The sequence below is a fragment of the Drosophila teissieri genome, chromosome X (assembly GCF_016746235.2).
Source record: "Drosophila teissieri strain GT53w chromosome X, Prin_Dtei_1.1, whole genome shotgun sequence".
Lineage (NCBI taxonomy): Eukaryota > Metazoa > Arthropoda > Insecta > Diptera > Drosophilidae > Drosophila > Drosophila teissieri.
The window spans coordinates 10,585,297-10,601,370 of record NC_053034.1 but is presented as its reverse complement, the minus strand read 5'-3'; the positions used below and the strand labels follow the sequence as shown (position 1 = coordinate 10,601,370).

The 16,074-nt window shown below is 46.7% G+C and overlaps 2 protein-coding genes across 2 annotated transcripts; both read right to left on the bottom strand.

Annotated features, from left to right (window-relative positions):
- Positions 1 to 7,196: 7,196 nt before the first annotated feature.
- LOC122624158 lies at positions 7,197 to 7,595 on the bottom strand. The gene has a single exon (XM_043803602.1). The coding sequence runs from the start codon at positions 7,593 to 7,595 to the stop codon at positions 7,197 to 7,199; it is 399 nt and encodes a 132-aa protein (XP_043659537.1).
- A 1,012-nt stretch (positions 7,596 to 8,607) lies between these two features.
- LOC122625301 lies at positions 8,608 to 15,396 on the bottom strand. The gene is made up of 9 exons (XM_043805383.1): positions 15,166 to 15,396; positions 13,427 to 13,772; positions 11,212 to 13,360; positions 11,035 to 11,147; positions 10,805 to 10,973; positions 10,639 to 10,729; positions 10,462 to 10,569; positions 10,269 to 10,401; positions 8,608 to 10,194 (listed from the first exon to the last, which is right to left on the bottom strand). The coding sequence occupies exons 2-9, from the start codon at positions 13,736 to 13,738 to the stop codon at positions 10,171 to 10,173; spliced, it is 3,099 nt and encodes a 1,032-aa protein (XP_043661318.1). The 5' UTR covers positions 13,739 to 13,772; positions 15,166 to 15,396; the 3' UTR covers positions 8,608 to 10,170.
- Positions 15,397 to 16,074: the final 678 nt, after the last annotated feature.

Genomic DNA, 16,074 nt, shown 5'->3' with positions numbered 1-16,074 from the left:
GCTATCAATGGCTGGCCAGCAATCTAATCTGCTTGGGGAGCGACTTCTTATAAGCAAGAACACCGATTAGGGGGATATTCAAAAGCACAATTAACCATTTTATAATAAATACAATGCAGTCTGGGAAAAATATATTATTGCAAATGGATGGGAATTAAACCACTAATGACTTTATAATATTAGAATATGTAGTAACAGAAAATGCAGTTTGATCTTATATTGCTATTTACACTTTATAGTTAGACTTTCTTTGTGAGAAGAACCTTTACCAGAACTTCCCAACAAGATCCAATCTGTAGCAGGATGTTTGCTTATTAACCAATTCCTATAAAGTCGCAGGATATCCTTTAAGGATCCCCGTATACCCCATCCCCATCCCCATCCCCAGCCGTTCCATTTCGATCCGTGTCGATAACATTTGCGTGAGCATTGTAAAACAATTTGGTGGCAACTGGAACTCAATTACTCAATAAAACCAATTACCTGACTATTTTTATCCATTATAATTCATTTTATTTCATTTGCAATTGCGTTTCGTGTCGCTCGTTGTTGTAATGATTTCAATTGCATTCCCATAGCGTAGCTTAACCCTTTTGTCGCCCCCTAGTCCCCCCCCCCCTTTGTCGGCCCGCTCTTAACCCCTAGCCCCCTACCTTCCCCCATTAACCCCCCATTGCCCACCGATGGCTGACGCTGCTGACTTTGCATGTCAGTCGTGTGATTATCGTGGGTCTTTGTCTATCTGGCTATAGGCCTCTCTCTCACTCTTTCTCTCTCTGTCTCTTTCTCTCTCTCTTTTGGGGACGGGGACATTTGGCTACGCTTTTCGTCTGAAATTGTTTCTTGACATGACATATCAATTTGTCAATGCGAACGACCAGACAGCGACAGTCTGTCCGTCATTCGAATGGCGAGCGTATGCAACTCCACGGCTTTTGGAGGTACAACCATACATATGCATGTACATATGTATGTCCATAGATGGAAACAACAAAAACAAAAAGAAACAAAGAATTGAGGGGCAGGGGAGGGGGCTCTTGTTAAAGTCGGGAACGAAGCATTGCATGCCGCTGTTCGAAAACAATTTGTTGCACATTAAAAAGTGCACAATGCATGCAAATGACTTCAAATTGTCGCAGACACATACACACGCACACACACACACGCACACACACAAGCACACGCACACACAAGCACACGCACTGGAAAGCTCCTCCTCGACTCCACCCCAGTGTCAAAACCCACCCACTCCCCCATCGATACGCCTGGATGCCCCCGCAAACTGCACGTCAATTAGCGACGCCATCTTGTTTATGACTCCAACTAACCAAAGCAACCAGCCCCATCTCCATGCGCATCATCACCATAGTCATCACCATCATCATCACCCTAGTCATCATCATCATCGTCATCAGCAGTGTGTGGTCGCGATCTGCAGCGCGATGATAATGACGATCTATCCATCGCCAGAACGCATGACATATTGCCCTTGGCCCGGCCTGGTTAATCGTCCGCATCCGAATTGGTGACTTATTGAAACGAACTGGCGGGAATTATGATTGCCACCTAGTAATGGATATGACTGTGGCGCACCAACATACAGCAACCAGCATCCCCACTTCTCATCCTTGTACAATTGCAAGTGGATTAGAGCATGAGATCGGCACCGACGACAGTCAGGACAACTCGATCGGAAGAGCATCAGTAGCGAAGTGGATCCCGCATCCTGCTGAGTAACGGGTATCTGATAGTCGGGGTTCTCTCTGCTTTCCTTTGGGGTCACGAGTGTGTGACAGCGCGATGGTGATTTGGGTACGCTGCGGTTACGGTTAGGAGTACGCATGCCAAGATGCGAGTGCTTTTTAATTTGCAGCCAACACCCCGAAGGCTCTCGAGAGGTGAAACCGAAAAGGAAAAAAAACCAGGGAAAGAAACGCAGCTCCAGGAGGCGGAGGCAGTGCATCCATCAAGTTCACACGCAGCTCGAACGGTGGAAACCATGCGGGAAGCTTAGTGGCAAAAAAAAGTGTGCTATTCCGATAACCAAAATCGAGCAAGATATTTACACTTGAAACGAATTGTGCTGCATTGTCGGATTAATCGGGTTAATCGGGATAATCGGGTTAATCGGGTTAATCAGGTTAATCGGGTTAATCGGTTTAATCGGCTGGATATCGATTTGATTGAATTCTTCATCGATGCGGCGGGGGATTGGAGTTATTAATTGAGTTGTAAATGGTGATTGAGCGCTAATCGCTGGCACTACGAGTATGTGCTCTTCACAGCGACAACCATAGTACCCATCATCAGCATCCGTTGGAATCTCGGAGTCGCGCAGCTTTCGACCTCGGGGCAGATGGAGTTTCAGAAATGCAACTCGCGACGGAGAGAGACGACAACGCCGGGGGACGGGGGAGGGAGACGGCTGCAAGGACAGCGACAGCGGCCGACTCACAAATGTAATACACACATCAGGCAAATAAATTAGAAGGCAACTCCTTCGGCAGAAGCGTCAGCCAGGCCGCGCCCCCCGTTCGCACTCGAGTCCCACAAAATGGAGCCCAAACCCAAAGGCCATCCCGTAGCCCAGACCCATGCCCATACCCATACCAAGAGCCATACCAAGAGCCATACCAAGAGCCATACCCAGACCCAGAGCCAGACGCAGAGCCAAAGTCAGAGCCGAAAGCCAGGTGAGTGGGGATGCAGAGTGGCGAGTAATGCAGACAATCCGTCATGCAGGTGTGAATGATTCATTAATTTCTCGCCTTCATACGAATTTTCATTTCAGTTAACATGCAAGCGGAACCGAAACGAGACTCAAAGAGTTACGCACACTGCGAGAAAAGGCCATGTCATACGAATGTATTTTGTATTAATCAATAACATGCTTACCGAATTTGTTCTTCAATCTAAGAAAAAACTGTTCCTTTAACTTTCGTTACATCAAACGATTGAATTATCTTCTATAAGTTAAATTACATCACAAAATCACGAAATACATCACAAAATATAGTAGATATAGTATAGTATAGATATAGTATATAGTATAGATATAGTATCTTATTTATAGTATCTAATTTAAGAAGCCATTTGAATTATCTCCAGTGTAGCTGAGGATCGGTAAAGAGGGTAAAACGGGAGAATAACTCAGAAGATGGAGATGGGGCTGCACTTTAACGGCGACGTATGCCTGGCAGCTTTCTTGGAGATCCGCTCCACTCCAGCCACATCCACATCCACATCCACATCCACATAGCCCACTGCTGATCCTCCGAGCTTAACGTCTTTATTACGCACGGCCACGGCCCACGTCTCCCGCCACCTTCCCCTCCCCAAAAAGCCAGAGGAACCGAGTCGGAATCTGGAAGAGTCGGGAGAAAAACACTCAGCAACTGAAACAGAGACCCAGAATCAGAATCAGAACCAGGACCAGGACCTGGACCAGAACCAGAGCACCACTCTGTATCCGCTGACAATTTCGTTTTGCATTTTCAATTTCGTGGCATTTCCTTTCGGCATCTGAAGATCTGAAGATCTTTCTATCTGGCGATCTGGAGATCTTGGGATCTAACCTAAGCCGAAAGCTTTAGCCAGCGGGTGGCTGGCGGTCTCAGCTGGTGGGGATTGTGTGCGGATTGGCCGGCGTTAATTAGCTGATGAGTCCGAAGATCAAATGCCAATTAAGCAATCGAGGTGCACAAAAGGCGCCCTTATTGAATTAGGCTCAAGTCGAGTGGCTGGAACATCGGGGTTGTGCAAATAAATTGGGCAGTAAATTATATACAAATTTATTATGATTGATTTCAACACACACTTCTGTTGATGAGTTCTTATTCGCATTTCATAGCTACTTTAAATATGCTTTATGATTTGTAAATATTGAATTATATAGTTTTAAATAACTTACATTCAATGAAGAACAAAGTGCGCTAACTATGTACTTTCATTTCTGGTCAGCAAACTCAGTTGCTCAATCAAAAGGATAATTTCTGTTGAAAAATAAACTTTATTTAATTTAGATACAAATTATATTATTCCAAATTGGCCTACAAAGGATGTCGCCAATAAATTGGCCAAACTTTTGTTCAAAAGCGATGTGCATGCGTGAGTTTCACACGAATTGCAGTTCGTGGCGGATCGTAAAGACCACTGAATGATCCTTCCCTGCTGTTTGCTGTTTGCCGTTTGCCGTTTGCCGTTTGGATGGATCTTAATATAACAACAATTCATATTTTTTATTACACCTACTTTGGGGCCCACAAAAGGGACGTCGATCGGCGGAGCGAGCGGCTCCGAAATGAAGGCGTTAACCAACTTTAATACATTTATTTGGGCCACAAAAGCCAAAAAGCTGGACGGGATTGGAACTGGGACGGGGACTGGAAGTGGGCACCTCCAAGGAAGCCAAAAACTTTGAGGCGCAGGCGCAGCAGACGCTGCCATATCTGTCCAAAGTAATAATTATGTTTCACGTTGTTATCCTAATTTACGTGCCCCAGAACAAGGGACCCAAACAGAAACCCAGTATGCGGTGCACTGAAAGAAATAGTTAAGGCTTAATAAACATTGATTTTCACAGAATGCAGCATCATTCAAGGGAGTAAGGTTCTCTCCCAGTAGAAACGGACATCTGATAGTAGCGATCTCACTTGTTTTTGCTGGTATGGAATATATGTGGCACTGGTTTTTTGCAGTGTCTGAACCTGAACCGCCGTCACAAGCGATGCCCGGGGCTCAAACTGAAGCCAAACTGAAAAGGCTGCAGCACCGAAGCACTGAAGCCCCAACCTCTGGCCAAAACTGAGGCTCATCATCATCGTGGTCGTGGTCGTGGTCGTGGTCGTCCAGCCGTCGTCTTTGGATGGTCGGCGCATTTCACTGGAAAAATATTAAACACAAAGCGAGATACTGAAAATTGATTTCTCACCTTCGTGCACGTTATGGAGGCTTCGCTGTCCTTCGTCCATCCGTCCATCCGTCCATCCGTCCGTCCGTCCTTTGCGGCTTATAATTAATTAATACGTAGCTGCACATGTACAAATACAGGTATAAATATCCGGATTTGGATATAGCACTTCGTGATTTGCACGCCCGCCGCGTTTCGCTGGCTTTCGCTGGGCCAGCGTTTCGCTTTGACGGGATCAAATTCACATTTCAATAATCATAATCTCAAAAGTGAGTGGGGGGAGTGGGGGGAAGCCCTGGAATGGGCATGGCATCTATGGAGGCTGGAGAGTGCCCAGTTTGCTTACCCGCCAGACAGCCTGTCGCAGTGGCACCTCCCCCTTTTTCCACTTCCCTTGCAGCCAGTCTGGCTCTCCTCCACTCGTAAATTAACATTTATCTGTGAATTTATTGCATCATCGAGAAAAGTTTTCAATTCGCTGGAGAAGCAGCCGAGAAATAAGAGGTGCGATAGGATAGGTGTGAGTATACTCCGCTTGAAATCCCCATACCCATTCCCATACCCATACCCATTCCTATTTCCATTCCCATTTCCCAAGCACCTGTTGGTCAATGGGAAATTTATTTGTCATTCCTGTTGCAGCATTTGTCGCGGCTTTTAATTTCCTTTCAAAACGCAGCTTAGTTTTCCATTTCGAAGTCTTCATCTCGCATCATTTTTGGGAAAGTTATTTGCCTTTTTCATTGGTTTCGATATGGTATTTTATAAATGGTTTAAATATTTGGTCTAAAACTTAAAGAAAATATAATAATATCTGTTTTATTATGTCTATATTAAATGCATAAAAAATATATCTGCTTTATTATGTCTATATTAAATGCATATATTAAACTATAATATAATAATATGTATTTAACCTTGTTTGCATTTATAGACCCTTAAAGAAACATACTAGTATTAATAATTTTCGGTAATTGCAGAGCATCCGGATGGCGACTGTATACCCTACTTAGAGGTCGCCTCTTTGTTGGTAATATTTTCTTTTGTAACTTCGACTCAGTTCGTTAGCCATCGAATCGAAAAATGATTTTCTTTTTGGCCAACCTGGTGCGGTGCATCGTGACATTTGGAAGCGAGCATGGCGTATAAAAATTTGTATGATATGATTTTTATAGACTTCAAATCGATTTTTTTACGATCATCGCTGCCGCTTTTTATGCGCTCACCACGGTTTTATGTGACAGCAGTGTTATGGCCATTATGGGGGTTACGGCCTTAAAGTTAACACCAACGGGCGGGTGTTAACCCATTGGAAACCCGATACCCGAAGCCCGTAACCCGGATGGCTGCTGCATCTTTATGAAATTATGTAATTATGTGATTAGGTGTTAGGCCAAACAATTTGACTGCATCGAACACAAGGCACAAGGCACAAAATATTGACAATGATAATGATGCTTGGAGCTCCGTTAGGCTGCCCTCCTTATCGAGGCACTCAGATCGCACGACATATGGACCATATGCCGCATACAGGTTATAAGTTATAAGTTATAAGGTATAGGAGTATATGAGTATATGAGTATGCGATCGATTCAATATCCGGTCGTGGCCACCTGTTGTGCCCCTTTTTCTATGTGCGCCGCATTTTTAATTTAATTTTTTGCACTCTCCCTCATATGCAAGCTTAAATTATTTCATACGCTGCTCAACTTCGAACCTCATGCTTATGCTCATCCTACAGCTCCTGCTCCTCCTCCTCCTCCTCCTCCTGCTGCTCCTCCTGGCCATCGCTGGTGATTAATAAAGCCAACATCCAGACCGGATCGGCAATGTTGCCTTCTGCAACAGCTGGCTGCAACAGCCTGGCCAATTCCAATTCCAATTGCCAATCGCGTTCGTGAGAAGAGCGCTCGCTCTTTGGGTCCCAAAACCAAAAGCACAGAAACAGTGCCGAAAAACTGCAGTTGACTTTTTCATTTTTGTATGGCCTAATAATTATTATGATTATAATCATTTGCCGAGTCACTAATTGACGAGCGTTTACACGACTTACTTTTTTGCGCATTTATTGAATTTCCTATGCAGCCAATATGTGCATCATTGCAATTCCAAATAACAAAATTAGTTATGTTATCTCAGTTAGCAAGAAGAAAGATTGATTGTAATTTGTAGTTTAGTTTATTTCTATTTATTATTTATACCTATACGAACTGTACACTTATGGTAGGTGATAGCTTATGGCGAATTACATATGTACAAGAGTCGCAGTGTCCTGGACTCACTGTTCTCACTGTTTGGTCACCGCATTGGCAGCCGCGTCCTGGGGCAACTGGAATATCCGCAGGCGGTGGTACGAGCAGGCCACTCGGCAGCCGCGGGTGCAGAACTCCCGATCCGCGCACATGGAGGTGGCCAGACTGCGCTGCACAACGTCGAGGACGCGGCAGTAGTCGTGGCACATGTAGCACTCTGGCCGGGATCGGCAGAGAAGCGGTGGTGTGATCACTGGCATGGACTGGCGGTAGCAGAGCTCCCTGCACGCGGCGATCCGCTGTGCTCGTCCTTGTACTCCTCCGGCGGGTGTCGACATGGATGTGGATATGGATGTGGATGCGGCCAGCGCATGACCAGCGAGAAAGATGCTCAGACACAGGATGGTCATCATGGTTATTGCTGCCACAGCCATGTTTCGTTTGAATATGAGCTCCTGATTTTAACTTGGCAAAGATGTGTGAATCGCTTTAGTATTCTCGGTCGTCTGATTGCATCGGTCAAGTAGTTTAGCCTTATATACCAATGCCGTTTCATTCACAAAACGTTTGGAAAATCCCGACCAACTACCTGGTCACCATATATGTGTCAGCAGGCATCTAATCCTCTAGTTCGGGACTCGGGACTTGGGATTGAGCATCCAGGTAATTGACAACACGTGTTGCAGTTTCATGAATGACCAGCTCGGTGGGAAATCCCAGGGACTTTCCCGCCATTCATAAGTTTACCTGCAGGATGAGCCAAAGTCCCGGATTCCTGCTGGCGCCATTCGGTGACAGTTTTTATTGTTGCGTAATACGTTTCTAGCTGATCCCGCATCCCGGAGGCGACTCGCATCATTACCTGCCCCGAAAACGAAGATCGCCGAAGACGCAAGTTAATTGGGAAAGTTGCAGGTAAAACCACGCCACGAGTCCTATTGATAAACAGCACACACACATGGCACACACGGCATTTAAGCTGTTGAAATATGAATGGTCTTTACTTTTAGTCATCATTATTCCTTTTGGCAAATGCTAAAAACGAATTAAGAAAACGCATTGTACAAATTAATTCTAATAAATAATTCTAACTAAAGCACATCAGTCAAGTGTTTTCATGCAAAGAATTAATCAAAAATGAATTCTCTTTTCCAAAATCGGGTATACTAGCGCCACCTATGTATGTAAGTTCCTTGTGTCTGCACTTGAACATACAGAGCCATCTACTTTACGATGCTTATATCTGTTTTTGTAACTCCTATGTAAATTACAAATAAGTAGACTGCGTGTGTGTAAAATGTAGACTACGTGTAATTTCGTGCGTGGTACGGGGTATATACATACCTATACATTCGTATTACTCAAATGTATTCATATGAATATCCTTATCACTTAATTAGTTGGCACCACGGCCAAATGAATGCCCCGAAGTCAAACGACGAGTGCTACAAGTTCTTTGTTTAATTTTTATTATTAAAAATGTTCTTTATATTGCCTTTGTTGTTTTGCTCATTTACTGTGACCGTTCGCACTCCTCTCCTCTCCTCCCCACCGCTCTTCTATCATCGGCATTGCTTTGTATTTCTATCGTCATTCCATTCGTTTATTTAATTTCCATAGACAAATATTGTTTGTTTAATGTTCAAAGAGGAGCAGAGCCCACAACGGACTCCAATTTGGCTTGGCTTGGCTTAGATTGGATTGGATTGGACATCATTGGATTGGATGGGAGCGGGGGGTTCCCTTACATCGTATACTTAATTATGACAAACGAAAATAAGGACAAAATAAAAAAAAACACTAAATAAATACGAAATTACAACCTAAAAACAAAGCATACGCAATAGTGTACAAAAGAGTCGAGCTTAAAACATAAATAACAAAGCCGAAAACAAAAATTAGTCAACAATTCAAATAAACCTAAATTCAATACAATACAATACAATTGTTGGTTTTCCTTGGTTTGCCATCCTTTCCATTTGGCAATCAATCGATGCTCGTTGCCGTCGTTTGAGTACATGACGCGGATTAAACTAAGTACAATAATGGTTATTTCATATGAGATCCCCACGGCTGGGGATCCTTCGCTTTCATTCAAGGACCTTTGGGCACGGGCGTTGCGATGATTGAGCTGCTTCGAAATGGTTTCAGATCGAGTGTGCATAACAGAACCTCAACTATATGGGGGGGGCTAGGCTATATCAAATCTATCGAATATCAAATATCGAACTGCACATCGTCTTCCAATTAACATTCGACGACTTATTTAAATCACAGCTAAAAGGCAAGCATAAAAGTAATTAATTGATTACACAAAACATCAACGATCAACGACCTTGTCTCATTATCATTTCTCATTATCATTCTCTTTCTCTGTTTTTGTCTCTGTCTGATTCGTGCCCAAAGTGGGAGGTTGTGGGGGTTGAGGTTTTGGTTGTGGGTGGGACTTGGATTACTGGCTCTCAAACTTGCTTATGTACAACTCTGGTATTCGTTTACTTGACTACGCATAATTAATTTATATAATCGTCATATTCTGCTCTTTTGTTTTCCATCGTTCCTTTCATTAAATAGTTAATATTTATAGTATAGCACCGAGTACAAAAAAATGATCAATAAACAGAGTTTGAATTTTGTTTCCTTGATTTTTCTGGTTTTTCCTTTTTCGTTTTTTGTTGTTTTTCTTTTTCTTTTCTTGTTTTAGCAAAACTAACAATTTCCTCGCTTTGCTTACGCATGTAACTTTTGTTTTGTTTTGTTTTTTTTTTCTTGTTTTGTTTTTTGTTTGGTGTTCTCCTTTTCTGTTTGTTTTTCGCTGTTCTTGTTATACAGAACGTTTAACGGTTGTTTGTTTGTTACTTTGTTTGTTGCTTGCTTGCTTTGTTGTTACTGTTTGTTGTTTAATGATTCGTTAAATTCTACTACTTATTTAAGGTAATAATTTCTGTTGCTTTCGTTTACGTTTTGTTGTCACAAGCGAATCGTCGTCTCTGCTCGACATCCCCTCACTTACATCGTTCCATCGCCAGATATCTATAGGATTGTACACGAAGGTGTTATATACATGGAATACATATTATATGAGCTAATAGCTGATCACAGCTCACCTGCGAATGCGAACTGTCGCTCTCCACCTGCTCAGAATAGCAGTGCTTATAGTTAAGATAGTCTAGAAGTCTTCTCGGTAATGGCAATGTCTGTATTAGATCCTTTCGTATAACCGCCTTTAGTATAACAAATCTGAAATGATATCTGCATTATAGAGACGTGTGTTAATGCTAACCGCAGGGACGAACCCACCTGCACATGTGCTGCAAGCTTTGTACATGCTTAAACCTAGATACTGGATTGGTTAATTGCACTCGCATTGGTCCGTGCTCCGGCCGACGATGCAGAAAGAATAGATATCTGGGGGAGAATGTGTGGATTGGGTTTCAGTGACGGGAGTGGGTTGCATTACTTTTGCGCTGTGCTAACCTGCCGCTCCGCGAGTGCTCGACGGCCTTCTCAATGAACTCGGTGATGGTTTGCGACTTGAACTTGGCATACGAGCCGAAGGAAAAGGTTCCTGGTAAGGTTGAAACAAAAAACATATAGAATTGTAAGTGACATCGTGACATCGAGGTATTTGATTGAAACGCACCCTGATCCTGCTCGATGCGCACATGACGCACACAGTTGTTCAGCTTAAAGCTCAGGGAGAAGATGTAGTGGTCGTCGGAGCTGTCGCGCACGATGAAGGAGCCGTCCGGTTCGCTGGATAGCACCTTCTCGGCCGCCTCGCTGGACAGGGGACCCCAGTACCAGCCATACTGCGAAATAAGAACATCGAACGATTAGCACTTTTCGCTTGGCAATATGGCGCAAACCTACGTCTTTGACTTTCTCAATGCTGGAGGTGAACTGCAGTGCCCGCGGCTCCTGGATCACATTCGTCTTGACCTCCTCCGGTTCCGGTTTGACGGCTTCTATGGCATAGGCTGCGGCTGTGGATGGGAAAGGTTTGAAAGGTTAGAAGATCGCCAGCCAGTTGAGGAGGCGACTGCTCACCCTTCTTTGGTAGTGGTGGCAGGGCACGAGACTGGAACTTCTTGCGCAGATCGGCATTCGGTTCGTCTGCCTCAGCCGTAATTAGCGCCCCGTTCAGTTCGCTGGCCAACTGGGTTTGGCCCGCTGCCCCAGGAGCGCTGGTTATCACGGCAGCTGGCGGGATCAGGGGCGCTGTTGCCGCTGCATTCGCATTGGCACTGGCACTGGCACTGGAGAAGGTGCCGGTCTGGTTGCCGGCCGAGCCGCGGCAACGACTGTGATTGCTACGCCGGAAGCGGAAGATGCTGCAGAACCGCTGCTTCAGGTTCAGCGTGAACTGCGACTTCTTCTCCGAGTGCAGGACGTGCTTGTTGTTCGGTGGCTGGTGCTGGTTGTGGTGCTCCGTTGGCGGCTTCTCCACCTGCTGTTGCGATGGCTGATGGTTGTTGTTGTTATTGTTGTTGTTGAGCTTATCGTTGTCCAGGTTGTGCTTGTTCTGCTTGCTCAGATACTTGCCACCGCCACCGCCACTGCCGCCGCCACCGCCGCTGCCCCCGCCAACGCCACCATCACTGCTGGCCCCACCAGCCCCATTGGCCGCTCCTGGCGGACCACCACCACCTCCGCGAGTGGTGCCCACACTGCTCCGCGTTCTCGCCGTGGTGGTGGTCGTATTGGTCGACACACTCCAAATGGTCTCGTTGCTCGACTTGACCATCGGCTTGGGCGTGGGCTTGCCCGCATCCGAGTAGAGGGTGTGATAGAACTGCTTCACCTCGTCCAGTGTCATGTGCAATGGCTCCGATTCGCTGACCTGACCCATGCCGACGCCCACGGGCGTGCGGTACTTGCCGTGCTTGCTCTTCTCGCCATCCCCGTCGCTGGTCTCCGTTCCGGCGCCCGTGCCCGATCCTCCGTAGCGCTGCTTGCGCTTGTTGCGTTTGTTTCGCCTGCTTGCCTTGTGGTATGTGGGCGCCGCGGTCTTCTGCTGCTGCTGCTGTTGCTGCTGCTGCTCCTCCACCAACTGCTGCTGCTGCTGCTGCTCGATCATGTCCACGGGGAAAGCGTAGATGTCCGAGTCGATGGGCACGTTGTAGAAGTCGGAGATCTCGCGCGTGAACAGCGCATCGTGCGACATGGCCTGGGTGATGAAGATGGAGTCATCCGGCTTGTTGGCCGACGAGACGTTCAGGGAATTGTGCGAGCTGCTCAGGCGGCTGTTCAGCGAGTTCCTCGAGTTGGGCCGCTGGCCATGGCTGTAGCCGTAGCCGGGCTGGTGGTGGTGATGGTGATGGTGATGATGGCTTCCATGCCCGTGGCCATGGCTGTGGTGGTAGTGGCAATGGCTGGTGTGGCCCAGCGGACTGTAGAGCGAGGCCTGGCGTCGCTGCAGACTGCTGTTGTCCACCGGCTGCCTCCTGGCCCCGTAGTACAGGTCGTAGTCGTGGATCTCCGATAGACCGGCGCTGTTGAACCTCTGTTGGGCAGCCGCCGCCTTGGCACTGGCTATGTTGTCCTGCTCCGTCGGTATGGCCTTGAAATAGCGAGTGTGGTCCTGGTAGTACGGGCATAGCGTCTGCTTGATCTTAACTATGGACACGGGTGGCGGGGGAGATGGCAGCGGGGAGCAGCTGCTGGCGTCCGATTGCTCCTCCTCGAGCAGATCCACACTGTTGCCCAGCGAACTGCTCACAATGTTGTTGGGCTCGTCGTAGATGTTGTCCGTGTGGCTGTTCAGTATGGAATCGCTTGAGTACAGGTGCTTGTTGATCGCATACGACTCTTTGAGATTCATCTGTCCCAGCGCCTGGCCATCCAGGGCGTCCAGCTTGCACTCGGTCTTGGCCAGCAAGAGGACCAACTCCTGGCTGGGCGGATGCGGTTCCTCGGGCAGAACGGCCGTGGTCAGACCGCTCACCATGGTGGTGGCATCGTCCTTCAGGTGCTCGAACGATGATTGCGAGGAGGTCCAGCGACGCAGACTATTCACAATATTCTTGGAGATGGAGCGCACCAGGGTGGTCTGTGGCGAGTCCTGGAACTCGGGCGGCGGATCAATGGGCGCCAGCGGTCCCTTCTTCAGCGTATTAAAGTTCTCGGCACTCATTCCGCCCTCGGAGCAATTGTCCAGCGAATCGAATTGCGACACCTCGCCATCGCTCTCCACCATCTGCAAGGGATAGACTGGGATTAGGGGGATTCTTGGGGGGAACTCGTGCGACCCAGCGCTGCTCACCTCAATCTCGAATTTGCACATGCCCAGTCGGTAGGAGTCGCCACTGGAGATGGAGCTGTTGGTGGTCAGGGGAACTCCACTATCATCGCTGAGGGAGGCCGCCGCATTCAGCTCGATGCTGTTTGCGCTGACCAGTTCGTGATGCGGCGGTGGCATGATGCTGAAGCTGTCGCTGCTGCAGATGCTCGACACGCAGACGCCTCCACCGCCACCGCCTCCTCCACCGGCCACGCCTCCACCTCCGCCCACATTGCCATTCGAATTGGAGCTGCAGTTGGAGTTGCTGTCCTTAAGCTTAATGGACGATTCCATTTTCGGGGCAAGAGACTCAGGTGAGAGGCAACAGCTGCAGAACGAGATGAAAAGCGGGTTCGTGTTATTCGTGTTATTAACAAATACTTTCAAGGATGCTGGGCTGGCTACGTATCTTAAAAATAACTTCCATGAAATGCACAACAAAGGTTAAAGGTGATGCAATAAGTTAAAAATGCCTAATTGCTATTTCTTGCTATTCTTTTTAAATACTAACAGATAACTTCATTTGCCGGATGTCTTTGGATTTAAATAGTATGCCATTTTAGGTAAATGGATCTTCGTTCATACCATTGTTGTCTTTAATTCCAGATATCTGCACATTATTCGCGAAGGATGAAATATCGCTGAATGTGCGGAAAATGCAGCTTATCAGCAAAATTTGATGCGCATTCAGTGCATAATTCCCTCGAAAATCGACGGAGGAAAAGGCCGCCTTGTAGGCGGTATGCGGTATGCAGCACTTATGAAAATAGTATTAGCTGCAGGTTTTAGGGTTCGATTTTGATTAATTGGATGACACACATCCCAACCTATGACCTTTGGGTGCGGCGGCTGCAGCTTGCAACGAATGCAATTGAAGGTCAATGACAGTTGCGTGCGCCGTTTTTCGTCCTGTCGTCCTAGCCGCCCGCCCCCTTACCACGCCCCCTCGTCGAGCCTACCCCACCGCCGCCCCCTTTGCACCTACGCTCGTGCTCGTGCTTGTGCGCAGAAATTGAAGCCAAAAAAGCAGACGAGATTTTTATCCCCCTTTTTGGGCGTAGAGATTTAGTTTGCGGATTTGGCCAGCGGATTTTCCAATGCGATTTTCACAGAACGAAAAACCCGAGAGATTCAGTGCGGTGAAGTGAAAGATGCAGGAATTCAGGAGTCCAGGATCATTGCCAATTGGAATCTGAAGTGCGTAAAAAGTACCGCTGTAGTACACACACACACATGGGCAAAAGAGTAGCCGGAAAAGTCAGCCGCCCCCCGAAAACCGCCCACCGCCCACTGACATCGTGCGTCGTCGTTTTCGTAGTACGACGTTTGCTAGTATTTTTTTTTAAGCCATTTTATATAGGCGCCGACAGCGGGTGGGAGGGAGAGGGGGCGAACGGCAGTGCAGTGCAGCGATAAGAAGAATTCTTATTAGAATTTTGTCACTCTGCGTGTATACACAACTCGCACGCACACACACTCACACACACACCAGCGCACTTTGCGAGAGAGCCACGACACCTACGCACACACACACACTCGCACACACGGGTTTAATTTAACACCTTTGCTTAATTTAATTATTGCTCTCCTGGCTCTCGCGTACACACACACACACCAGCGCAGGCCAGACTCACATACACACACACAGAGGCACATGCACATGCACATACACAGCCGTTTGCATTCATTACAAATACAATTCCAGTTGCAATCGCACTTGCCTTTCGCTGCCCCTTTCGTCGGCTGCTTTCCTCCGATTAGATTCGCGACACCCACACGGATCCGATCCTGATTCCAATTGCGATTCCGATCTGATTCCTATTGGCTGCTCTGCGCCAATTTGTTGTTGACGGGATTGATTGCACGCATTGCAATTGCTGCACGGCCGCTGCTTTCAATTTCTATGTTCAATTTCAGCATTTCAGTTTAGCTAGCGATGGCACTGCATCGATGTAAGGGCGATACTATCGATTGGCGGAACGGCTCTAACGAACAAGCGATGGGACAGACATCGCGTTCTAATCGATTTTATCAGTGCTGCCAGACATTTTGCAAATATTTGAAATGTATAATCGATCAATCAAAATAGCCGTTACAATGAAAACAGACAGCCAATATAACTCAGCTATTGATCTTGATCAAGAATAAATGTACTTTATTTGGTCGGAAAGGCTTCCTTCTTAATGTTATATACTTTTCAACGAATCTACTATATCCTTTTTACTCCACGAGTACAGTATAATAAGAATAATAATAACTTATTAACATAAATTTGTTTGGTTTGACACTCCAAGTTGATTTCCACCAGCAAGGAAACCTGCAAACGAATTATAGCTATTTGATACTAGATGGCCCCCGCCATTTGGGGGTCGGATTGCCCCATCCTCCACCAGGGATGCGCCGTTTGGGAACCGTTGCCATTTTTAGCTTCAGGCCGTCGCGGTCACCACCTGTTGCCTGTTGCCTGTTACCCAGTGACTGTTGACTTTGGCTCTTACTTTCACTGCGGCGAACACGTTTCGCTGGGCTTTGTGATATTTCTGCTTGGCCACAATGCATGAGTTATTAAAATGACAGACAGACGACCGAACTGGACTGTCTTACCAATAATCGCATAAATTAGCCATTCT